This window comes from Puma concolor, chromosome D4 (genome assembly GCF_028749965.1).
Source record: "Puma concolor isolate L17-30 chromosome D4, mPumCon1.1.hap2, whole genome shotgun sequence".
NCBI classification, from domain to species: Eukaryota; Metazoa; Chordata; class Mammalia; order Carnivora; family Felidae; genus Puma; species Puma concolor.
The window spans coordinates 95,213,097-95,237,728 of NC_141679.1; the positions used below are offsets into that span (position 1 = coordinate 95,213,097).

The following is a 24,632-nucleotide window of genomic DNA, read 5'->3' on the forward strand; positions in this document are numbered from 1 at the left end:
AACTCTTGATTTCAGAGTGGTGAGTTCAAGCCCCATGTTGGGTGTAGAACTTACTTAAAAAAGAAACACAACAAACAACATACACAACAGACCCACACCCTCCACCATGCTCTGCACTCCCTTGGGCCATCCACACACGTGACAGGCGCTCTTACCGCGTCCTGGATGCAGACTTCCAGGCGCCCATCCTGCACTACATAGATGCTGGTATCTGGTTCCCCCGGCTGAAAGACGTGTTCCCCTTCGAGCAGCTGTACAAAGATCATGTGTTTGCAAAGTTCCAGGAACAGTGGCTTCTCAAAGTGGCCCAGGACCCTGTAAGAACCATAGCACATGTGGGACACCTTCTGGAAAGGAGAGAAGGAAGGACAGCATTTCAAAGAGGCTGATGCAAATACAGCCACTGCCACAGGCACTGCTGGTCAGACCCACAGGGCTAGAGTTCACAGAGAAGCAGACCCTGCAGCACTGGCCACCTGGAGTCACTGTCAGGACAGAAGCTTACACTTCGGGAATTCCCATAAACTGCTTTCCCGTCAGCTCGAAGAACTCTTGAGCCATGACTATGAATCTGAACCAGAGACATAAGCAAAAGCAGGTGGACAGGACACCCCTCCTGGATGGTGAAGCGCCACTAGAAAGAATGGGGTTTCTGGGCAGAGATGGAAGGGAACCCAGACTTGCAGCTTTGATCCAGCCACACACTTCCCATAGCTGCTCTGAGTTTCCTCACGAACACGGAAATGCTGATTAGTGAACAAATACTAAACTAAACAGGAAAGAGCTGTGAGAGGCCGTGCGGACGGCTAGGGAAGGTAAACTTAGCTCGGGCAGTCCTAGGGAGCACAGCCCCAGGCCTCCTGCAGCCTCCTTCACCCGGCTGGTCTCACCTCACATTCTTCAGCATGTACAAAACTTCTGATGGCAGGTGAGAATTCTTCACGTCAAACTCTGTGAGATCCGCCTCCAGCAGGGAGGGTGGTGGCTCCTTTGGCTGCAGGGTTGGGTATTCCTTCTTGAAACGCAGAATCCTACAAAGCAGAGATACGTGCCTCTGGAGCAGAAGCCCAAAGGGGTTCGAAGCAGATGGCAGGAGTACTGCAAACCCAGAGGCAGGGAAGCCATAGGCAGCAGCGATGGCCAGCAGGCTCACCAGGGCCCGCCAGGGAGGCCAGCTGGGGCACGTGTGGTCTCAAGGACATTCCCAGTACCTCTTGGCCAAAGACAGCACTTTGGTCCTCTTCCTTGCCCGCTGCCGGGGGAAAGCCGTGCTCCCCACAAGAGTGTGGGGCAGCGTGGTCACCTGCAAGGTGAAGGGAAAGGCCGAATCCTGACCCTGTGACCTACTGGACCCAGCCTCAGCCTCAGGGGTCAACCTCAGGGGTCAACCGCAGCCCTCAGGGGCTGGGCTGCCTGCAGGTGTGACAGCAGCTCCCAGGGTCTTTCCCTGCCTGCCCCACCTGCCCCACTTGCCCTGGGCACAGGGAACCATCCCTGGTGCCATTGACGATGAAGTGCCACCTGGCCGTATCACCAAACAGCCAGCATTCTCAGAGTGCTGGATCCTCAGGCCTGTGTTCCCTCTGCCTGCAAAGCTGACACTCAGCCTCCCCTCTGTCACGCTGGCACAGCAGCCCCTTTCGACAGCCTTTTAAGAGCTGGCCCTATCCCGTTCAGGCTCTAGGCCAGCATCATGGCCTGCAAGCAGCACCAGTGTGTCTTTGTTTCATGGCCAGGAGAACAGGAGGTCCACCTAAGGACTCACATGGCTTCTTGTGTGGTATTTCGAGTTTGCTACAAAGAACATGAATTAACTGCTTATTCAGAACAAGTAACAAATCGCGACTATTTTAAAATACCAGGAGTTATTTTAAACACCCATTTCGAGTACACTAAGCCTCTGAGAAGTGTGGGGTCCCTCCTGCCCTCAGGGGAGCGGAAGAGACTGGGGGTGACCAGGCAGGGCTCCACCAGACTGAGAAGTGAGGCCTCCTAGCTTCCAAATCTTGGCAGGACCCCCAATTTCAGCACCATGGCCAGAACCCTGTGTGTCCACGCACCCCAGAATATTCCTGAAAGAGACCCTGTCCTCTTTTCCAGCTGAGACGAATGTGCACCTCAAAGGGCCAATGAGCCCTCCGTCTCTGCTCTGGCCAACAGTCTCTGAACGTTAGGAGGACCCCACAATGTGGCATGAGGGCAGGTGCAGGCTGTTGGGGCCCCCACCGCTGGGGCCTGTAGGAACACAGGGCCTGCGGCACAAGTTACCTTCCTCATGATCTTCCTGCCGTAAAACATCACTTTGTCTCTCTTTCGGAATCTGTACTGCGGAGTGGGCTGTACCTGTCCTGCAAGGGGAGCAGAGGGGTCTCCTGAGCCACGGCTGGGACACAGGCAGGCAGGAAGGCTCTGCCAAGCAGCCCATAGGGCACACACACCGAGCCTATCCTGCCCCTGCTACGGTTTATGGTGTCAGGGAATGGCACCCAGCGTCTGGGGCCCAGGCTGGCACAGACTGGATCACAGGGAACAGGACTCGCAGCCCTTCGAACAGGACTCGCAGCCCTTCGTACCCAGTGAAATGGAAGGTCATTCAGAAAAGGGTCTCTGCGAGCCTAGAAAGCTGGGAACATACTCAAATCCCATAGGTCTGGCGTGCACAGCCTCAGGCCAACAATTCCCACCCAAAGCCACCACAGGCTTGAGGGCTGCTCCTAGAAGCTCACAACAGGGGTTAGGTCACCGAACCTTCCCCCACTCTCCCAAGCCCTTGTCCCTTCCCCATAGAGGTGGATATCTGAAGTAAGATACTCACGGAATCGGTTAACTCTCCTATACACAAAAAAGACAGTGATGCCAACAAGGGCGAGGGCCAGGAGGGCTCCAATCACAATCCCCACGAGCTGGGTGAGATCACAGACAGACAGAGCGCCTGTCAGCAAGGCTGCCGCAGAGCCCCTCCCTACCCCGGCAACAGGCTGGGACGGAGGTGACAGGAGCAGCCAGGAGTGAAGCAAGCCCACAAATCCCAGCGCCCACCCGTCACCAGGAGGCACGTAAGGCGGTTACCATGGTAGACTGTGACCGCTGCTCCGTCAACTGCAGCCCCCAGGACTGCAGGACAGGACCCAGACAAAAGCCAGCCTGGAAGGGAACACTGTGGTCACGAAGGGCCAACACAGGCATGGCCCTGGCTTCCCAGGGTCGCAAGAATAAAGCTGCTGGTTAGAAGGGCAGTCAGCAGCCCTGGGAGAAGTGATCTTCTGGGCTGCTGAGGTCCTCCGAGCGCACCTGCTCAGCACAGAGAGAGAAACCCGACCTCCAAGGCCACCCGTGGGATGGCTGGGCAGGGCCAGCAGCTGTGCCGTGTGGAATCCTCAATCTTCAGCTTTTCAGTTCCTCAGATGCAAGTCTAGAGGAGCAAACCCGGCTAGCCACTAGGGGTGCACCCCACAACACCGTGTGCTGTCAGCCACATGCGAGGGCACATCGAAGCCTGCACCGCAGCGATGCTGAGCAACCCCAAGGAGCCACCTGGATTCTGAGAACACGGCATATCAGCTCATAGCAGAGAAAGGTTATTTACCAGCACCGACCACTCCCCAAGAAGGAGATTTTAGGGGCTTCTGAAGTCCAGACCCAAGGGAGGGAGGAGGAAGAGAAAAGTGAGCACAGGAGGGTGAGTGGGCAGATGGCTGGGGCCACCTACCTGGAGGGTACTGGCTGATTCCCCCAAAATGATGAAGATGAAAACAAGCAAGAGAAACCAGTGAAACAAGCAGCCACTGTGCATTCCTCCTGGTGCCCACACACCTCCTCCCAAGAGGCCAGGAAGAGGAGAGGGCAGGGAGCCCCTGTTAATCCTCTCTAGTTTCTACACAAGTGCCAAGAACTAAAGCAGAAGCCAGCATTAGACACCAGAAAACCCAGTGAAATGGAAGGGCATTCAGAAAAGGGTCTCAAAAGCAGAATATCAGTTGCCTCAAGGCAGAATAAGTAAGTGGTCCAGAAAACCATGTTTTTGAACTTGGTTCAGGAGGCAAATGGAAGCTGTGGGAGTTTTTTGCTTCAGAGCTGAGGCATCCAGCCTCTCCTGGCCTCAATTGTGCTCAGCTCTCAACATGACAGCACTCACAACCACACCCTTCACTAAGTGTGTCCCTTAGAGCTCAACCACCGCTTTGGGGACAACCAGGGATATCCACGGAAAGGGTCACACAGGTGTCCCATAATCTAGTTATATAATTTCGTATGGTTGAGCATCTCAGGCTTTCGTGGTTGTTTTAATGTATCTACTTTTCTGTTTCAGGAATAGAGAAAGGCCTTTGTGATGTAGCTACAGATGTTCCACTAAGGAAAAGACTCCCATCAAAACAAGAAGTCTGGGGCACCTGGGTGGCTCAGTCAGTTAAGCATCTGACTTCAGCTGAGATCATGATCTCACAGTTCATGGGTTCAAGCCCCCACATCAGGCTCTGTGCTAACAGCTCAGAGCCTGGAGCCTCTTTGGATTCTGTGTCTTCCCCTCTCTCTACAACTCCCTCACTCACACACTCACTCTCTCTCTCTCTCTCTTTCTCTCTGAAAAATAAACATTAAAAAAATTTTTTTTAAACAAACAAGCAGAAGTCCTAGGGGGGAGCAGGAACTGAGTTTTGACCTCAGAGAAGAAGTGGCCTCAAGATCCGACAAGGAGACAGAGGGGCCCAGACCACCTCTCCCACATTTAGCCAACTTCAAGGAGCTGCCCACAGAGCAAATGCAGAAACACCCCTAACTGGGAATTTTGAGGCTCTGATTCATCCCCGGAACCATCTAGTTCCATACCTCTGGGCTGGCATCTTCCTCTTGCTTCATGGCTAAAAATGAAAAAAACAGTCAAGGTGAAAAGAAGCACTGGTTCAGGGCAAATGTTCCCTCAACTCACGCTCATGCGGCAGAGCAATGCCTTCAGCCTTTTCTCCTGGGTTCCTCTTCTCCTTAAATTATGTCTTCACCGAAAGGAAAACCCTGGTGGAAAGCTGTGTTCTCCAAGAAGAGAAACACCAGAGCCACTTCCCTCTCTGTAAACAGCTCTCCCATGGCTGCCCAGGAACCCGGAACCGCAGCCAAGTCCTACTCCTCTCCCAGCTGGTCAAGGGTGGGTGTGGGCAGCTCAGCCAAGGCCTAGTGCAGCCAGGAGCTCCCAGTGCCTCGGCGATGAGGCTGTGGCTGGGGGGTGAGGTAGGGGTGTGTGGGGCCAGGCCAGGCAGCAGACTGTGAGAACACCTAGTGGCCTGTGTCAGGGGATTTCCTATCCGGTGTGGTTGACCTCAAGGTGGGTGTGTTGGGTCCAGGAGATGATGAATTGAGGACCTGCCTGGTTCACTTTCCCCCTGTCTAGAGGTGAGGAGCCAGGTCTGGGGCCTTCACCTTGTGGCTCCCAGACCCCTTAGAAAAGCAGCAACAAGGGAGGATTTATCTCTTCCAAAATCCCACCCAGAGAAATCAGGATGCAGAAGGCAGATGCAAGGTCATAGCCCACTTTCTCCTGGGTCAAATGTCCTGTGTCCTCTGCCACCACATGGAGAACCCTTCCTTCTCAGTCTCCTGAAAGGCCAGCAGCGCCCTTGACCCCAGCTCTGTGGTCTGCTAGTGCCCTGACCAGGCAGTCTCCCCACGCACCCCACCCTGCACATTTGAGGTGGGGTAGAGCTCATGGCCCCCAGCGCGTGCTAGGGAGGCAAAGTGGAAGCCATTGCTTCTCCATCTGGGACAGCACAGAGCCAGAGGGAAGGGGCGCAAGTGGGCTGCAGGGTTGGGAAACGGCAGGTTAGGAGGCACCGGGGTTAGTGGCCATCCAGGTTGGGGGGGTGTCATTTTGGAGGGTCATCAGGTTGGGTAACCTCGGGGTTAACAGGCGTTGGGGTTGACGGGTGTCGGGGTGAAGGGGGCGTCGAGGTTAGGGGGCTCGGGGTTGAAGGCCGTTGGAGTTGGGCGGCTTGGGTTGACAGGCAGCGGGGTCGGGACTCAGGGTTGGGGGACCTCAGAGTTGGGGGCTCGGGGTTGACCGGAGTCGGGGTTGGAAGCGGTGGTTAGTGTCCGGACGACCGAGAGGACACGGCTCCGCCTCCCACAGGCGGCTCACCGCGCAGCGCAGGGCCGCGCGGGCCTGTGGGGCGGTGTGCGTCCGTCACCGGGTGGGGCAGCTAATGGCTACCCTTCCTCTCGGGACCCGCCAGAACCTCAGGGCGCTCTGCTGGGACTCACCGGGACCGCGCGCGCCCGACGCCCGCGCTCCCGTCACTACCCCCCACCGCCGGGCCGCCGACGTCCGCGCTCCCGTCACTACCCCGCCGCCGGACCGCCGACGTCCGCGCTCCCGCCGCCCCGCCGCGGACGCCGGACCTCCACGCGCATTGGCCGGGGCCTGGAGGTCCCGCCCACTCGCAGGGTGGAGGCTGCGCATTGGACGCAGTGCAGCCAATCGGAGCTGCTTTGCAGCGGCGCAGAGGCCTGACGGCGCCGGAAGCCGCGCGGACTGCCGGAAGTCATCCACGAGAGCCGGAAGCTGAGTGCCGTGCCGCAGAGACCTGCAAGAGTTCGCCTGGCGGCGGCCTCGTACGCGTGAACTGGCTCGGAGGACGCGCGCATCCTGCAGGATCCACCCAGCATGGGCCTCCTGAGCGGCGCGGCCCGCATCGTGGTGCGGGGCGCCGACCGCATGAGTAGGTGGACCAGCAAGCGGGGCCCACGTACCTTCTATAAGAGCCGTGGTACCAAGGGCACCGGCGTGCACGCCCGCGACGGGAAGTTCGTGCAGGTCAAGGAAATGGTCCCGGAGCTGGTGGTGCCCGAGCTGGCTGGCTTCAAGCTCAAGCCCTATGTGAACTACCGCGTCCCGGCGGGCACAGACGTGCCGCTGACGGCCGAGCAGCTGTTCCGGGAGGCAGTGGCACCTGCTATCGAGAAGGACTACAGGGACGGCACTTTCGACCCGGAGCAGCTGGACAAGTACGGCTTTGAGCCCACGCAGGAAGGCAAGCTCTTCCAGCTGTACCCCAAGAACTTCCCGCGCTAGGAGCCGAGGAGTGGCAGCCGCTGGGTGTGCCTGTGGACTGCGTCCGGCCATCGCCCCCGACCGCTGGTCCCGGGGTGGGCGAGCGGGGAGGCATTTCCTTCGTTTTGTTCCTATTAAAGACCTTAGCTACCGTCCGGTGTTGGTTTTGGCATCTGATCATTGTGAGATGAAAGGGTGCAGCATGATAGATCCAGGTGTAGTGAGCGAGGCAGAGCTCGCACAGAGGCCCTGTTCCCGGTGAAACTGGAAGCACTGTCTTTCCAACCAAAAAGTTCTGGGGAGGTAGGCCAAGGGCGAGAAGACACGGAAGGAGAATTCACAAGGCACATGGTGCCACATGACAACACTGGTTATCTGTCCCCCCAGATTCTTCACTCCCGAAACCAGTCAGCATATTCTTTATGGGTTGAAAAACAACTATTCTGGGGGCAAAACCTCCCGTAGTCTACAGTCTCCCCTCTGGGTTCCCCGGTTTCAGTGCATAGTCCCTGAAGTCTTACATATTCTGCTTCATATTTAATTGACCCTTAGTTAAATACCATTAACACAAACTCTTAAGGAGGGTTCAAATTCTTGTGTTGAAATAAATGCACGATTAGCTGGGAAATGATCATTTTTACAGAGTAATTTCTTACATGTTCTGACCCTATATTTTCATCAGAAAATAAAGAATAGAAGTGTGTGTTTTCTGACTCTGATCACCTACAACAGAATATTGGTAGAAATTTGACAAATTCTACACTAGCCTGCACTTCAACTACTGTTCCTTCCAGAGAGACAAGAATGAACTATGGGAGTCAGATGAGTCACAAACCCAGTTATGTTCTTGGAGTTAGTATGTGTCCAAGCTTCGGAAGCTACTCAGGTTACTAACGCCACAATGGGGAACATTTCAAGTTTATGACACGCTAAGGCAATTCAATGTGTGTAGGCTTCCTTTTGTTTATCTGCATAGGAGGCTAATACGAGCACTTCTGGTGCCATAATAAGGTGATCTTTGGTTTTTTTAAAGTTTGTTTATTGAGACAGACTGCATGTGAATGGGGGATGGGCATACAAAGAGAGAGGAAGAGAGACCATCCCAAGCAGGCTCCTCGCCATCAGCACAGAGCCCGATGTGGGGTTTGAACTCACAAACCTGTGAGATCGTGACCTGAGCCAAAGTTAAACACTTAACCAACTGAGCCACCCAGGCGCCCCCAATAGGGTTTATTTAAGAGAAGCCAATAGCTTTTTTGACTGTTTACACTGTGGACATAAGGTACACTGAGCCCTATACAGTCACCTGTGGAGACTACAATAGGAATCTCAATGAGACAGTCTGACAGCAGTTCACTCACAAAGTTGCACTCTGGGCTTTCTTTGTGGAAATGGTCTTTGACTTCAAGCCAAGCAACCTCTTCCCCAGCTCAGATGTTTTCCCACTTCCAGAGGTGAAGGATATGATCATAAAAGGAGCAAGTAGTTAGGAAGCTGATGTCAAAGTTCGCTGCTTCCAGATAGAGGTCAGAGTCACAAACCTTGGTCCCTGCAGTGTGCAGCTGGCTGTCACTCTTCATCATGTCCTCTGCGAGTGCCTGGACAGAAGTCCTCGGTTTGCTTCCGCTCTGAAGTATGGTATGACCTTCTTCATCATTCTCTGCTAAATGATCGTAAGACGGTGCTGGTGACTGGTGCACAGCCTTCAGGTTTGAGAGATGTGCTTCTTTGGCTCCTGAGTTGCTGCAGGGAGAGGAACCTGAGCAGCATGACTGGCAGGTCTGTAATGGATTGTGGACGTACAGCCAGGACCAGTCGGCTCCATACACCAATGAGTTGGGCAATGTGTGGGATGCAGAGACTGTGCAGGCTTCCTGCTTCTCCTCTGGAATGAGACAGAATACAGGAAATGTGACGTTAACCCAGGCTGATCTCATCACTACCAAATGATGGCCCCTGCCCACTCTCAAAGGGAGACTTTGCTAAAAGCAGTCACTCATTTGTCAGCAACCATTGTGCATGATGCAAAGGAATCCTTGAGACGTGGAGAGATGAGAAGAAAACAGACCTTCATCTGGCAGTGAGTACACTGTGGTGCCTAACAAAGGAATCGGCCTGGCTACAGAAGCACAAGGGTGACGGTGCCTTTCCAAGTTGGAGGACTTGGCAAAAGCTTCAGTTAAGACTTCAGAGCAGAGGACAAAGCAGTTAGCCAGATGGGAGAGACAGGGACGCATGAGAAACAGAGAACAAGCGTGTGTAAGGTAACAGGACACATCTGGGGAACCACAAACAAGTAGATGTGGCAGAAACGCCATCGGGGAGTGGCGACACGTGTCTGGAGGGTCAAAACCATACAGAATTCAGCGTGCTCTGTAAAGTCTGGATTTGAGCTTGGAAAGGACTCATTGGAGTTTACGTGGTTTTCCTTCTGGTGAGTTGCTATAGCAACTTTGAGGGTGGAGGACAAGACTGGAAAGAGGTTCAGCTGTGGAAGGTTTGAAAGCAATATTCGACCAGAAAAAGAAATGACAAGGTGTTGCCAAAGCTTAGGTAATCTAGGGTCCAGGGCAAGGCCAAGCATGGCAAGAGCAGTCATAAAAAACTGGTGGCCAGTGACCTGGGGATGTGAACTTAGAAAACTGTCACCAGGTGAAAGGCCTGTTGGCCATTCAGGTCTTTAGTAAGCCTGGACAGCTACACACTCTGAAAGGGGTGCCACTGATGCCTCCCAAGTGCAAGGGTCCAGGCCAGAGCCATCAGAAGTGCAATCAGAGGGGCGCCTGTGGGGCTTAGTCAGTTAAGTGTCTGATTCTAGATTTCAGGTTAGGTCATGACCTCACGGTTCATGAGTTCGAACCCCCTGTTGGGCCTGCGCTAACAGTGCGGAGCCTGCTTGGGACTCTCTTTCTTCCTCTCCCTCTTTCCCTACCCTGCTTGTGCTCTCTCTCTCAAAATAAATAAATAAAACTTAAAACAAGAAAAAAAGGAAGAATAACTGCAATCAAAATGAGCAGTGATGAAGAAAGGCCAAGAAGTGTAGACCAGGTCAGTGCTGGAACCAGGAAACGCTGAGAGTGCCACCAGAGCACAGGAGATCCTACTCCCGAAGCCAGGGCTTTGCCTGGACAGAAGAGGCTCCAGAGAGGAACCAGATGCTGAACGTCCCCAGACAGCCAGGAAGGCACTCAGGCAACACGAGCAAGGGAGGGAGCGCCCCGGACCATCACTGTCCCTCCATGGTAGCCTGGATGGGACTCAGAGACAGGGCCACAGGGCTTTCCCACCCAGGACCCCATTCCGGGCCCCGAGTCAAACAATAACAAAGAGCATATCTCCTACCCAAGTGCACACAGAATATTAACAGATCATGTTAAGCAACAAAGAATCAAAAAGTTCCACAAAGGAGAAATAGTACAAGCAAGCAACACTCTCTGATCATAATGCAATAAAAACTAAAACTAACACAAAGGGACAAAAAAGTCCTTCTACCTAAAAAATTTAAATCCTCCTACGAAACCACACTTGGGCAAAAGGGAAAGTACGAACTCAAGTCACAGAATTTCTTTTGAAAAATGAGATCATTACATCTCACAACCTAAAAATATGCTTGAATCAGAGAACATTTCAGACATAAGAACACTTAATGCAGGGGTGCCTGGATGTCTCAGTCGGTTAAGCGTCCAACTCTTGGTTTCAGCTCAGCTCATAATCTCATGGTTTGTGGGATCGAGCCCCAAGTCAGGCTCTTCACTGACAGCTCAGAGTCTGCTTGAGATTCTCTCTCTGCCCCTCCCCTGCTCGCATACACAAGCACTCTAAATAAATCAATAAACTTAAGAAAAAAAAAAAAGCTTAATACAAACACAATAATAAAGAAAAGTGAACTGTACTCCCAACTCAAAATGCTAGAAAAAGGAGACAAAGGGAAACAAACATAAAAGGAGAAACTGATGAGACAGAGAACAGAAAAACAACACAACTGTAACAAAAAGCCAAAATCCTACTTTTTTTTTAATGTTTATTTTTGAGAGAGAGAGAATAAGTAGGGGAGGGGCAAAGAGAGAGGAGGACAGAGGATCCGAAGTGGGCTCCATGCTGACAGCAGAGAGCCTGATGTGGGGCTTAAATTCAAACTGTGAGATCATGACCTGAGCTGAAGTCAGACACTCAACCCACTGATCCAACAAGCTCCCCCCACCCCACCTTTTTTTAAATGTTTCAATATCTACCTTTCTTTCTTTCTTTCTTTCTTTCTTTCTTTCTTTCTTTCTTTCTTTCTATCTATCTATAAAAATCCAATAACTTTTTTCTGGGACAAGATAAGTTAATGTCAAGTTCAAATACAAGAATAGTTAGGAAATCCTTAAAAAGGAAAAGTGAAGGTGCCAGTAACCCTGCTATTACAAAGACACCACCAAGCCTCCACAATCACAGCAGTGGGTGCAGACACATGAAGAGACATCCAATGGGACTCGAAAGACGACAACAACAACAACAAAAAAAGCCATGAAAGTACGGAACACAAGAAGAGTGGCATCTTGATTCACTGGGGGTAGATGGACTTTGTAATAAATGGTGTTGGGATAGCTGCTTGCACCACATACAACACAGACCAAAGTTCTAACTAAATACATGGCGCTACAAGTACTAGAAGAAAACACTGGTAAATTCTTTTACAACCTGAGTGTGAAAGGGGAAAAGCTTTTTAACACTAATATTCAAAATGTAGAAGATTCAGTGGAAAAAAATATCTATAAATGTGATTACATTAAAAAGCGCCGTTGGGGCACCTGGCTGGCTCAGTTGGTAGAGCAGGCAACTCCATCTCGGGGGCATGAGTTCAAGCCCCACGTTGGGCATAGAGATTATGTGTTTAAGAAAAACAACAAAAAAAAAAGCGCCTTTTGCTTGGGGGGAGGGGTGGACACCAGAGGCAAAAATGAGACAATAAAGCAAGAGAATATATTTCCAATGTATATCAGAGGTAAGGAGCTAATACACTAATATATAAGAACTCTGTAAAATCAAGGGGGAAAAAGACAAGAAAGAAAGAAAAATTGGCAAAAGATGGACAAAGAGAATTTATAAAACAGAAATATGGGGGCACCTCAGTGGCTCAGTCTGTTGGGCATCCGATTTTGGCTCATGTCGTGATCTCACAGTTCATAAGATCAAGCCCTGCATTCAGCTCTGTGCTGACAATGCAGAGCCTGCTCTGGATCCTCTGTCTCCCTCTCTCTGCCCCTCCCCAGCTTGTGCTTGGTCTCTCTCTCCAAAATAAACATTAAAAAAAAAAAAAAAAAAAAAAAAACCTGTGTAAAATAAATAAGTAAATAATTTTTAAAAAAGGAAACAAATAAACCTAATTGTATTTCAAATAAATAAAAACCCACTTCCAAGTAACCTTTGAACACAGCACTCTGACAATATCAAATCAATCTCACAAAAAAGAGCTGTAAGAGCATTTTGAGTTCCCTTCACAGGTTTGTCTTAGGTGCAGCACAGTAACAACACTGTGAGGTGAAGCGTGTAAATAAGAGTTTGCTAGGAGCAACTTTTCACTGGAGAAGGGAGACACCATGGAATAGGGATATGCATACATACATGTGGACACACACATATAGACACAAGCACACATGGTTATGTAACCATATATACACACAAACGTATCCACATACGTATAACCACACACGTGTACACGTTATACGTAAACGTACACATACATATGTATGTGTGCGCGCATGCACACACAGCCATACACAACACCTTAGTAGCTGTAAGACCAACTAATGACCAGATCTTGGATTCTAAACACACTCGCCACTAAGAGGACCCAGGACACCCTGAAGAAATAGCTGATTCCAGGTATGGAAGAGGCAAAATACAAAATGAATGTGAGATGTTTTGTGCCAAAAAGCGAGGAAGTACTCAAAAATCAATAGGGACATGTGAAAAGGACACAGGAGACAGCTTAAGGGGTTTTCATGGGAAAAGTCTAGGACAATGAGAACATTGTAATGAACGATGACTATAATAGATTATGACCCACTGAATGACATAAAAATGCATGAATCTATATGGTTAATAAACACAGATATATGGGAGAAAAGTGAATGCTAATTTTAAAATGTACAGAGTATGATAATAGTTACAAAATCACCATTTTGCAATTATAGTAATAATTTCATTCAGGGAAGACTCATTAATGGATTTGAGTGGAAGTCTGATGAGGAATAAAAAGGTTCACTCTAACCACAGGCTAGTTATTATTAATCACACAGGGGAAAACAGTATTTTTACAGCAGAGAAACCCAGGGGAGACCTTAACCAAGTGACCAAATTAACATCAGCAGTGAAAGGACAAAGTGGCATCCTGTGCCTCCTGACGAAACGCATTAAAGAAGGCAGAATGTCACTTCCATAATGTTCCTGACAAAGAGCCACGACCCAGTACAGGAGACGTACTGCAGACTCCAGGCCATCAACAGACTGAGAGCAAAAGGCAGTACAGTCGCAGTGCGCAGAGCAGCCAGAGAGAACGAGAATGGCTCTGAGGACACCAGACGGCTCAGACCCTCAAACACAGTTACTGGAAACAAGTAAGGACCCTGACAATGAAGAGAGTCTATACATTAGGGAAATGCAAACGTTATAGACATCACACGCACCTAACCGAACCCCACGATACACGAGGCAAAAACGGACAGAAATGAGGAAGGACGCGATACATCCGTAACAGTAGGGGACTTCACTACCCCACCTTCAATAATGAACAACCAGGGCACCTGGACAGCTCAGCCGGTGGAGCCTGTGACTCTCGATTCTGGGGTTGTGGGTCCGAGCCCCACACTGGGTGTAGAGATGATTTAAAAGAGCAACCAGACAGAAAACCCAGAGAACACGGGAACAGGGCACTCCACCCACAGCTGCGGAGAACTCTCTTCTCAAAAGCCCGTGGGGCACTCTCTGGGACCAACCACGTCTGAGGCCACAAGACAAGCCTCAGTAAACTTAGAATATAATTAGAAATCAGGAACAGGAAAAAATTCAGGACAGTCACAAAAATGTGGAAACTAAGCAACACACTGATGGACAACCAATGAGTCAATGAGGAAACCACGAGGGAAATGAGGAAGCACCCTGAGGTGAATGAAAAGACTCCACACCCCAAAAGCGAAGGGGTACAGCGAAAGCAGCAAATACGTGAGAAAAGAGACCTCACGGGGCTTTCAGCTGAGAACAGGGCAGCGCACCTGTGCCCCTGCAGAACAGGAAGTCCTGGGGCGTGGCCCAGCACACAGGAGACAGGCCTGCAGAGCGGAGAGGTGGTGCCTTAATCACTTCTTTGTATAGATGAGGAGGGAGGTGGAGTCACGAAGGGAGAATGAGGAGGGAAAGGGGGCGTTGGGCGTTTGCGAAGAGAGAAGAAAATGTGCAACGGTCCTGACAGTGAAGACTTACTGGCCAGAGAAAGGCGGTGGTGGGCCTGGCGGTTCCCAGGCCCTCCCGCAGCACGAACTCAGAGTGAGGCCCGCAGGGCTGCCCTTTCCCTCCAGCCACCTTCTGGGGCTCAGGCCCAAGTCTGAGCTGGGTCTGACCAGTGCTGGGTTCTGCTCACAGAGCGTGAGCAAGGCAGCGTGAGCAGAAGTGAAGCACTGGCAGAGCAAGGGGGCAGGAAACTGGGAAGCCCCACCCCAGGCCTGACTGCCCCAAGCCCCCTACTCACCTATTGCCTTTTGGCAGTTGAAGATCTTAAAGCCACCGTGCATACACGCTGCCAGGAGCAGGTGGTGGTGGAAAGGATGCCACTTGAGCCGCCACACTCCGCCCCCCACGGACATGTCTGCAAAAGGCTGCTTCATGTTCCGAGTGTCCCACAGTAGAATGTGTTCGTCGTAGCTGAAAGCCATCCAGCGCAGGGATCATGCAGGAAAGTCAATGCCCACTTATTCCCTAGGTGGCAGGGGGGACATCTCCCAAGCAGGCCCATCCCATTCATTCCTCTAGGACAAAGTTCCTTTTCCCCAGCCCAGATACCTACACTTTGGTTTAAGAGTTGGTCCAACTGGGGGCGTCTGGGTGGCTCAGTCGGTTAAATGTCTGATTTCGGCTCAGGTCATGATCTAATGGTTCAGGGGATCGAACCCCACATCAGGCACTGTGTGACAGCACAGAGCCTGCTTGGGATCCTCTGTCTCCCTCTCTCTCTGGCCCTCCCCCCGCGTGCACACATGTGCGCGCGCTCTCTCTCTCTCTCTCTCTCTCAAAAACAAATAAGTAAACACTAAGAGTTGGTCCAATTAAAAACTGCAACGGTCAACATGAGAAAATGAAGGAAAAGACGCAAGATGGACCCCTGTGCACAAACCCTAAGAGACTCACCTTCCCGTGGCCAGGATGTTCTCCCGATGGGGACTGCTGCGGATGCTGCACACACCCATGGAGTGCCTACAGGCAAAGTGCAAGGTTTGAGCGAGTGCGCACACAGGGACACGTCTCTGGTGGAAAGTCCGCGGAGGAGGGATGGGAAGGCTGGTGGTACATGCCTAGGGCCGGCCCCTTGATGAATTTACCTCTTGCTAGTGAACACAGATGTGCCAGGTGTCCTGGTGTCCCAGCCTTTCAGAAGACCATCGTCCCCACCTGTGTGGAAACAGAAACGCCCACTGACCGTGGCACTGACGACAGGAAGCAGCCGCTTCTCAGGGAGGGAATGTATGCCTGTGAGGAAATCCCCGTGAAGGACTTTTCCTGGGTGGTTTCAGGTTGGCACCAGGCAGAAGAGCTCCAGAAACAGCACCCCAGAAAGAGGCCTGTGCTGTGACTGTGTCTTCACACTTGAAGAGGGCACCTGCAGGGAAGACAGGAAAGGCTGATGAGCTCAGCCTACAGGAATGAAAGGGAAGGACAAGAAGTCAGGGGAAGAATTTTCAGGTCACATGTGGCTAAAGTGCCTTCTGTTCAGGCTCCAGCAACCAATGCTCCTAGCTGCCACAAACCAGAGCTGCCTTATCAAGGAACTCAGAACAGGATCTATATGCAGGAGGCAGCAAACACGAGCATTTTTTTTTAATGTTTATTTTCTGAGAGAGACACACAGAGTGCAAGTTGGGGAGGGGCAGAGAGAGAGGGAGACACAGAATTCGAAGCAGGCTCCAGGCTCTGAGTTGTCAGCACGGAGCCCAAAGTGGGGCTTGAACTCACGAACAGTGAGATCAGACCTGAGCCGAAGTTGGGCGCTCAACTGACTGAGCCATCCAGGGGCCCAACACAAGCACTTCTTAAGGTTCTGGAACCTTCAGCACACCTCCATTTATCTTAAAGTCACCTGGGGCACCTGCGTGGCTGAGTCGGTTGAGTGTCCAACTTCGGCTCAGGTCATGAACTTTTGGTTCGTGAGTTCGAACCCTGAGTCGGGCTCTGTGCTGACAGCTCAGAGCCTGGAGTCTGCTTCGGATTCTGTGTCTCCCTCTCTGTCTCTCTGTTCCTCCCCTGATCATGCTGTCTCTCTCTCAAAAATAAAGAATAAAAAAAAATTTTTTTTTTTAAAGGGAAGTACATTTTGTAACCTTACAGTAAAAGGACCTCTGGGCTTATCTTAGGGAATCTGAAAAAACAGGAAGGGTAGGGAGCCGCCACCCTAATCCATAACCAGTCTTTGAAGACAGCAACAAGATATAGTGTGATGGTGGCTACCTCGAAGGAAGGGGAGAAAGGCTGAAAAGCAGGGCCCACAGGGAGGATGAAGAGCGAAAGAAAACCACCTAGGTCTGACCACTCCGTCCATCCGTCTGTCCGTCCATCCATCCACTCAACCGTGTATCGTTCCTTATACCCACCCACCACCTAGCCACCTTTGCTCCACTCCGCCCATCCAACACATGCTCACTGAGCACACTGCAGATCCCTAGGACAGACAGAAGGGATACAGGAGGAACATGACCTACAGCTACGCACACCAACAGAACCGGTCCAGCCAGGCAGGACACCTGCAGGTGAGCCTCCAATCTGAGCTGCCGTCCTGTGGCAAATTTGCAGAGAAAGCTGGTACTGGCTTCTTTACACGCTGGTCTGTCTCACACCCCACATCCATCCACCAGGACATCCTGACAAGCCACCTTCACACATACAACCAAAGTCCTACCACCTTTCCCTCGCGTGCACTGCTCCCAACTCAGTCTGAGGCCTTCTTGCCACCACCTGTATGGCAGGTCCCCAGGCTCTGCCCTCGTCTCCTTGCAGTCTATACTCGACACATTAGGAAAAAAGATCCCCTTCTGTTCTGCAACATTAAGTCAGAAAACGTCACCCCTCTGCTCAACATCCTGCTATGGCTTCTGTTGCAGTCTGAGCCAAAGCCAAAGTCCATCCTGAGGCCCGCAAGGCCACGTGAACTTTGATCTCACCTTCTGTTCTGCCACCTGCCATTCTGGCCACACAGCCACTTGCTGTCCTCATGCAGCAGGCTCACTCCTGCCCTACCTCTGTCCACCATGACCATGCTCTGTAACAGGACAGGCTGCACCTGCCCACAGCACCCCAATCCCCCAGTCACAGCCCACCAAAGCACTTCTCACCTCTGAGCCACTGTGCCCTCTCTTCACTCATTCCGTGTCATGCTTTGTGACCACTGCCCGTCTCCTCTCTGTGTAAGTTCAGGGAAAGCAGGGCTTCTGTCTGTCTCGTTAGCTCATGTGTCTCTGGCACCTATAGCGGCGCATGGCACATATTAGATGCTCAACAAACGTTCACTGAATAAACGACTTGGTGCTGAATTACAACATCACAGCCTCCACTATGCTTGGCTCTGAATTAGCTGAGTCTCGAGGTAGAACTAATCCAAGAATGAGAAGACCTCAAGAAATTAAACCTCTATTGTTGTCACTGAGACTGTTCACCGTGTGACAGCAAAAAACGCAGAAAGGACCCAGCTGTCAGGGGAAGATGAGCATTAGACACAATGAGGATGAGCCCAAACAGCAACAAGGGGTTGAACCGGGCCAGTATCTCCAGGATAGGATTTTAAGCTGAGCCCTGCCAGAAAAGCAGAACAAACTGGTGGTCTAACATGGAGATTGGGGAAAAAAGAACAGTTCGGGTAAGCATGGAGATTGGAGAGAACACTGAATGGGTGAGGAAAAAGTCATCACTCAAAACTGGCTGGAGAGGTAGGCAGGGACCCGATGTGCAAAGCCACAATGTCGCTGGGGGGATTGCACCAAGAATTCTGGAGAGAAGCTGCAAAGGGTTTAACCACGAGTGAAGTGTGATAACGTTTGCATGTTTGTAGCTTTTTTTTTTTTTTTTTTTTAAGTTTTTAAGAAACACAGGGAGACAGCGCGTAAACAGGGCAGGGGCAGAGAGAGGGAGGCACAGAATACAAAGCAGGGTCCAGGCTGAGGTGTCTGCACAGAGCCCGATGTGGGTCTCGAACCATGAAGCGTGAGATCATGATCTGAGCTGAAGTTAGAGGCTCAACTGAGTGAGCCACTCAGACACCCCAAGTTCGCATGTTTTAAAACAATCGCTCTAGCTACAGTGTGGAGGCAGGATTAGAAAGGCTCAAGAATGAATGCAGGGCCATCCTTCAGGGCTCTGCCGGGAGTTGAGACAGTGCCCCCAACAGGTGGCAAGAGAAAGAGATGGCCAATTCTGAGATGCTTGGAAGATCATTAGGACTCCCACTTCTGGAAGGGGTGAGGGGACGCTGGTGTCTGATTTGGGCAGCCAGACCCTGCCCTGGGGTCGGGACATTAGGTAGGAGCTGTGTGCAACAGGACAACACAGGGACAATGGCCTGAGCCAGGATCCACATGTGAAATGCCCAGGAAGCATCCTTTTTTTTTTCTTAACGTTATTTTTTTTTTAATTTTTTTAAACGTTTTATTTATTTTTGAGAAAGACAGAAACAGAATGCGAGCAGGTTAGGGGCAGAGAGACAGGGAGACAATCCGAGGCAGGCTCCAGGCTCCGAGCTGTCAGCACAGAGCCCGACGCGCAGCTTGAACTCACAAGCTGTGAGATCGTGACCTGAGCCAAAGTCGGACGCTCAACCGACTGAACCACCCAGGCACCCCATCTTAATGTTTATCTATCTTTGTTTTTTTGTTTTTTTTCCAATGTTTATTTATTTTTTTGGGACAGAGAGAGACAGAGCATGAACGGGGGAGGGGCAGAGAGAGGGAGACACAGAATCGGAAACAGGCTCCAGGCTCTGAGCCATCAGCCCAGAGCCTGACGCGGGGCTCGAACTCACGGACCGCGAGATCGTGACCTGGCTGAAGTCGGACGCTTAACCGACTGCGCCACCCAGGCGCCCCTGTTTATCTATCTTTGAAAGAGATAGTGTGTGAGACAGTGAAAGCACTCATGAGCAGGAGAGGGGCAGAGACAGAGAATCCCAAGCAGGCTCCATGCTGTCAGTGCAAAGCTTGATGCAGGGCTCGATCTCAGTAACCATGAGATCATGACCTGAGCTGAAGTTGCCCCCCATCCCCCCCACCCCGGAAGCATCCTTGCAGAGTGCTTGGTAGCTGGCAAGATAAAGGCATCAAGAGCTCAGGGGGAAGAAAGGTCTAGGGCACCCGGCTGGCTCAGTCTGAAGAGTGTGTAACTTGATCTCAGGGTCATGAGTTCAAACCCCATGCTAGGTGCAGAAATTACTCAAAATAAATTAGTAAAATTTCCTTGAGAGAAAGAAAGAAGAAAGAAAGAAAGCAAACAAGCAAAAAAGGTCTGCTTAAGCAACCAGAATGCAATTGTTTCTGGAAGAGAGAGCAGCTGGAATCAAAAGAGCAACAATGCAGAGCAACAAGAGCACCCAGACAGGCCAGAGGACAAGGAACACTTTCAAGCAGAGGGAAAGGAGCCAGCAAAGGAATGAGAAGCAATCAGAAAGAAGAGGGAAGCCCGGGATAACGCAGAGAAAAGACTGCACCGGGAGGAGGCCGGCGTGGGAGCATTGCTGAGAGGTACTCCCTGGACCAGGCACCGTGGCCGCCACTGAGGACCTCCCCAAGAGTGCTTCTGGCGGAGCGGGGTGGGCCACGGAGCTTCCGGACAGTCTAACAGAACGTCCCTGACCTCACGACTCACTGTACGGCTCAGTACACCACCAGCAACTAGACGCAAAAGGAAACGAGGGTCAGATCTTCTCTTTGCCTCTCTGCAAATCCAGCGACTCCCCTTCTGTCTTCTCTCAGAGGCCAATGCCCCGTGCCCCCCACCCCCCATCTCCCAAGAGTCCTCACCACCTGGGGAAGAGAGGCTGCTCAGCTACCTGGCTCCTGCAAACGTCAGGTGTGTTCCTTTCTCGTCCTCACATCAGCACCCCCAATACATACCATTCACAATGTCAGGAAATCAATTCTACCCCTCTCAGGCTTTTCTTTGGGAAGGTAAACTGGACCCAAGAGAGGAGAGACAAACTGAAATCCAACGTGACAAGCCCAACACTGGACCCAGAAATGGCAATGGAAAATGTGGGAACCCTGGATTTCTCGGAGCAGGAGCAAACACGGCAGGAGGCAGGGCTCCGGCTGCTCCAACACTGGGGGCAGTGTCCCCCAACGCCCTCCAATGCCCACGGCCAGGTGTGCTTTGTTTTCTAAGGAATAGCTAAGTGTTGAGTACCAACTAACAGCTTTTGCCCCAGAAAATACATTCTCCACAAAGGGTTTTCACGATCCCAACATGTCCAGAGTCACAGCCCTGACCTGGGCCTCACCTGCTCACTCCCTCCCTCCTAGGATCGATCCCCAGGGGAGAAGTACCAACCTGAATAAACGATTTCTGTCTGCCAGTAATTGAAAGCCGCAATCCAGGCCTCAAAGTGATGGGCTTGCCACATGGCCACCTCCTGCAGCCCAGGCCCCTCCTCATTCACCTCTAGCAGGTAGAGCTGCCCCTTGGAGTCACTGCTAAGGATTCTCAAGGGCTGGTCACTGGCCCTAGACACAGAGAACCAATGGAGAAACCCAGCTGAATTTATTCATTGACCCAAACTCATCACCCACTTCTGGTTCCCGACTGGTGGCATCCCGAGACATGTCATGGGAGAGGCTGTCCATGGGCCTGATGCACGGATGTGCCTGTTAACAGGTTTGGGCATCTGGCAGAAATCAAAACTAGCACATAACTTGTCAAAATAAACCCATGTCAGCTTCTCTTGATGAAAACACTGTCTCTTTTACCTAGAAGGATGAATTGTTTCTTTTCGGATGAACACCAGTAATGACATTCCTGAGTCTAGGAAGCCACAATCAAGGCTGCTGCAAGGTTTCAACTCTCCCTCGCATGAAAAGAGCAACGAATGCTCAGAGGAAAGACGGGATCCCTCACCAACACCGGCTCTTACCTTCCAATTTTCCCAGTGGACCAATCCAGAGACAAGGCCAGACACTGCTTCTCCAGGGCAAAGCTGGAAAACGGCTGCAGTGTGTACGCATTCTAGTGGAGAGAAAACGCTATCAGAAGGAAACGGCCCAAAACCTTGGAAAGACTACTCCTGTAGCTCAGGTAGCCATCATTCCCTCATCGCCTACTAGGTGAACGAAACGGGTCAGTCCCTCATTCACAGCAGAATTAGAAGACACTGGACAACTGGCTCCTGCCCTCCAGGAGCTGACGCACCTGCAGAAGGGCTTTCCCACATGTCACCTTGGGGGAAGCTGATCTGTTTTTCAGACCCCCTTGCTGTCCATGCATTCCTAGACATAACCACACTGCCTACGCAGACTCCAAGAAGCACCCCTGGGACACGCTCTCCATCTCTTCAGGCCTCAAGGGATGCTGGCATATTCTCTCTCCAAGGACAGAGACAGCCGGCTCTTTCCTCCAGTTTCCTTTTCAGAAGCCACAACTAGCCATTAAATGCTGTTTCTCCTTCCTATGATTTATGTAAGCTTTTTTTATATTACCTAAGTATCTGAACAGTGCTTAACTCCATCAAAAGGCTCCTAGCAGGCTGCTTCCTCAGTGTCCTCTCTGGGGTTTATCTACTCTTGCTCAGAATCCCGGTTGATGGGCCCACAGTCTTCCTCGGATGTTTCCTCCCTCACTCCTGAGATAGGGCAGCTGCTCTCAGCTGGCCAGCGAGGTCCATTATACACACGCCCTCAGCTGCCATAAATCCAACAGCAAGTGGACCCGTTCCAGTCCCACCTACACCCCTGGACCAGTGTGTGTCCCTCTCACTAAGTCAGGGCTCGGTCTTGTGGGCTGTTTACTTCCCTGTTCTCTCCCTCTTCCAACAATCAGATGCAGTCATTTTGCAAACACGTGGTGCTGATCAATACCAAATGCTCTGAAAAAGTCACATAGAAAACTGCCTTCCTAATTATGGCTGAGAAACACCACTTTCACATAAGAAATTCACGGCCATTCTTGGCCCCAGCATCATCAACCTAAGAATGCTGGTCCAGCTTTCCTTACAGAGGAACTTTCAGATCTACTGACAGGTAAATAAATACCCTGTCACTTCAGCCCTTCTGCTGGCGACACATAAATTGATCTCTTCTCAAATTCAGATGCAGAACCCAATAATTTAAAATAGATTGCATACTAATTTAGAGTGTTATATGACAGAGGCACCTGGATGGCTCAGTCAGTTAAGCTTCTGACTCTTGATTTCAGCTTCAGGTCATGATCTCACAGTTTCTAGGATCGAGCCCTGCATCAGGATTCACACTGACATCATGGAGCCTGCTTGGGGTTCTCTCTCTCCCTCTCTCTCTGCCCCTTCCCCCACTCATGTTCCCATATGCTCTCTCTCAAAACAAATAAGTCAGCATTTTTAAAAAAATAGAATGTTTTATACGATTTGCCATTGAACGGAAACCATCCCACAAAAAGGTTTGTATCAGCACAACCTCCTGCCCAAACCCTCTCCATTCAGATTCTTTCCACCCCCCCAAAAACTCCTTGCCCTAGTCACTGACCTCAGATCCCACCAAGCGGAGCAGTTCTATGGACCCACCAGCATCTGCCACACCCAAGAGGGCATGGCCGGCCACCGGCACATGGCACCTGAGGAGAGAATTCACATGTCAGTCAGAACACGGGATATGCCCAGAACACAGGTTAGCATTATGCACCTCAGTAACTTATTAAATTTCAATTCCAAAACCATGTTGTAGCCTACAGTTCTGTTTCAAGATTCCCCAGCTTACGAATCAGAAAACTAGCATCATTTCCCAGACTGATACCAACCCTAGGACTCAGAAATGAAAAGAGCCCAAGTCTCTAGTAGCCTCCAAATGCCAACAGGTGGGCAGGACAATAAAGAAATGAACCCAAAGTTCAGACATGTCCCCATCTTACTGAATGCTGACAGGCATCAGTCTCCCCTGATTAAATGAACAAATACTCGACAAGTCCCAGACAGGAGGAATTGTTATCAGTTATACCATTTCATGTCCAAGATTGCAGAAGTATCTCTTCTTTGGATCTCAAGCAGGGGGCAAGCAGAGCTGTCTGCGTTGAGACGATACAAGTAGAGACGGCCTAAACGGCTTGGAGGCTCGTCAGGGTCAAGTCCACTCTACAAAAAAATGCAGACATGCTCTATGATTACCCTAATAGATATCGAGGAACCCAAGGGATGGGAAAAGGAATCAAGAGAAAGAAAAGGCTTGACAAGGCTCTGGAACTCGGCCTCAAAGCAGCACCTCTGATTTTCTGAGCTGGAAAAAATGTCTCTTCTTTTGCACATGATTAACAGATAAGTAGATAAACTCTGCTAGACTCAGTACAGAATGTTTTTTTATTTATTTTTTAATGTTTATTTACTTTTGAAGGAGAGAGAGACAGAGTGTGAGTAGGGGGGAGGGCAGAGAGAGAGGGAGACACAGAATCTGAAGCAGGCTCCAGGCTCTGACCTGTCAGCACAGAGCCTGACGCGGGGCTCGAACCCACAAACCGCAAGATCATGACCTGAGCCGAAGTCGGACGCTCAACCGACTGAGCCACCCAGGCACCCCCAGAATGCTTTTTTTGTAAAGTTTTATTTAAGCAATCTCTACACCGACGTGGGGCTCAATTAAACTCATGACTCCGAGATCAAGCGTCACATGCTCTTCGGACTGAGCCAGCCAGGTGCCCCTACAATGCTCCTTCTAGGTGAGCTAACAGGGACCAGCTATGGTTAGGGTCACCACAGGACCCAGTCCGCCCGGAAGCGTCCTGACCTAGGCCTGTTGCTGGAGTGCCAGTTCTCATGCTTAGTAGTGTTCTGGTTTGGATCTGAATAGATGCCATCAAGAGATTAGGTACGGCTCCTTCCAATTCCCGTTTTTCTTTCTATTCTAGGCTTCATTCATAAGCTTGAGCCACGCCTGCATATGGGGTACATTTTACTTTCAAGATGCCCATTCTAACCTACCTTCTGGCCACAACGCAAACGTCACATCTTCATCTCCCAGTGTGACTCCACAGCCTTTTCTGTTCCTGCCTCCCCCACAACCGGCCAGACACGTCTCAACATTTGCGGTCGGCTCTGCCTCTCTGAAGTATTTTCTCGTCCTTCCTGAGACCTCTCCTAAAAGAGAGTTTGACTCTGGGGCCTTAACTACTCGAGAAACGCCATTTGGGG

The 24,632-nt window shown here is 50.9% G+C and overlaps 3 protein-coding genes across 11 annotated transcripts in view; 1 reads left to right on the forward strand and 2 right to left on the reverse strand.

Annotated features, from left to right (window-relative positions):
* The window catches only part of PNPLA7 (patatin like domain 7, lysophospholipase), a 64,222-nt gene extending 57,850 nt beyond the window's left edge, over positions 1 to 6,372 (reverse strand). For 2 of the 7 annotated variants that reach the window (XR_015243258.1, XM_086684633.1), the window contains exons 1-8: positions 6,250 to 6,371; positions 4,828 to 4,859; positions 3,070 to 3,144; positions 2,816 to 2,903; positions 2,269 to 2,348; positions 1,212 to 1,303; positions 891 to 1,031; positions 156 to 315 (exon numbers count right to left, since the gene is read on the reverse strand). Coding sequence is in view for 6 of the 7 variants with exons in the window: in XM_086684633.1 (XP_086540759.1) it covers positions 156 to 315; positions 891 to 1,031; positions 1,212 to 1,303; positions 2,269 to 2,348; positions 2,816 to 2,903; positions 3,070 to 3,144; positions 4,828 to 4,857 (666 nt within the window). In the remaining variant the exon portion in view is untranslated. Of the gene's footprint in view, positions 1 to 155; positions 316 to 890; positions 1,032 to 1,211; positions 1,304 to 2,268; positions 2,349 to 2,815; positions 2,904 to 3,069; positions 4,545 to 4,827; positions 4,860 to 6,127; positions 6,147 to 6,249 lie in introns of those variants that run through there. The other 5 variants (XM_086684632.1, XM_086684636.1, XM_086684634.1 and 2 more) reach the window with 5 other exon arrangements.
* A 139-nt stretch (positions 6,373 to 6,511) lies between these two features.
* MRPL41 (mitochondrial ribosomal protein L41) lies at positions 6,512 to 7,194 on the forward strand. The gene has a single exon (XM_086684649.1). It carries the CDS (start codon positions 6,653 to 6,655, stop codon positions 7,058 to 7,060), a length of 408 nt encoding a protein of 135 aa, XP_086540775.1. The 5' UTR covers positions 6,512 to 6,652; the 3' UTR covers positions 7,061 to 7,194.
* Positions 7,195 to 8,046: 852 nt separating this feature from the next.
* Positions 8,047 to 23,588, reverse strand: DPH7 (diphthamide biosynthesis 7). 3 transcript variants are annotated; one of them, XM_086684645.1, is made up of 9 exons: positions 23,449 to 23,588; positions 22,981 to 23,068; positions 21,399 to 21,490; positions 20,819 to 20,991; positions 15,789 to 15,893; positions 15,616 to 15,685; positions 15,425 to 15,490; positions 14,769 to 14,941; positions 8,047 to 8,924 (listed from the first exon to the last, which is right to left on the reverse strand). In XM_086684645.1, exons 1-9 carry the CDS (start codon positions 23,454 to 23,456, stop codon positions 8,470 to 8,472), a joined length of 1,230 nt encoding a protein of 409 aa, XP_086540771.1. In that variant the 5' UTR covers positions 23,457 to 23,588; the 3' UTR covers positions 8,047 to 8,469. The 3 variants fall into 3 exon arrangements, with proteins under 3 accessions (XP_086540771.1, XP_025779834.2, XP_086540772.1); XM_025924049.2 differs by lacking the exon at positions 15,789 to 15,893; XM_086684646.1 differs by lacking the exon at positions 20,819 to 20,991 and having other exon boundaries at positions 23,449 to 23,501.
* Between the last annotated feature and the right edge of the window lie 1,044 nt (positions 23,589 to 24,632).

Bases quoted from the DNA above. Each gene is read 5' to 3' on its own strand.
- MRPL41 (XM_086684649.1), top strand. From the start codon at position 6,653: ATGGGCCTCCTGAGCGGCGCGGCCCGCATCGTGGTGCGGGGCGCCGAC.
- DPH7 (XM_086684645.1), bottom strand. The intron at 21,491-22,980 runs GTCAGTGACTAG...TCTCTCCACTAG, and splicing joins TCCGCTTGGTGGGATCTGAG to AATGCGTACACACTGCAGCC. The intron at 20,992-21,398 runs GTAAGAGCCGGT...CTCTGTGTCTAG, and splicing joins TCCACTGGGAAAATTGGAAG to GGCCAGTGACCAGCCCTTGA.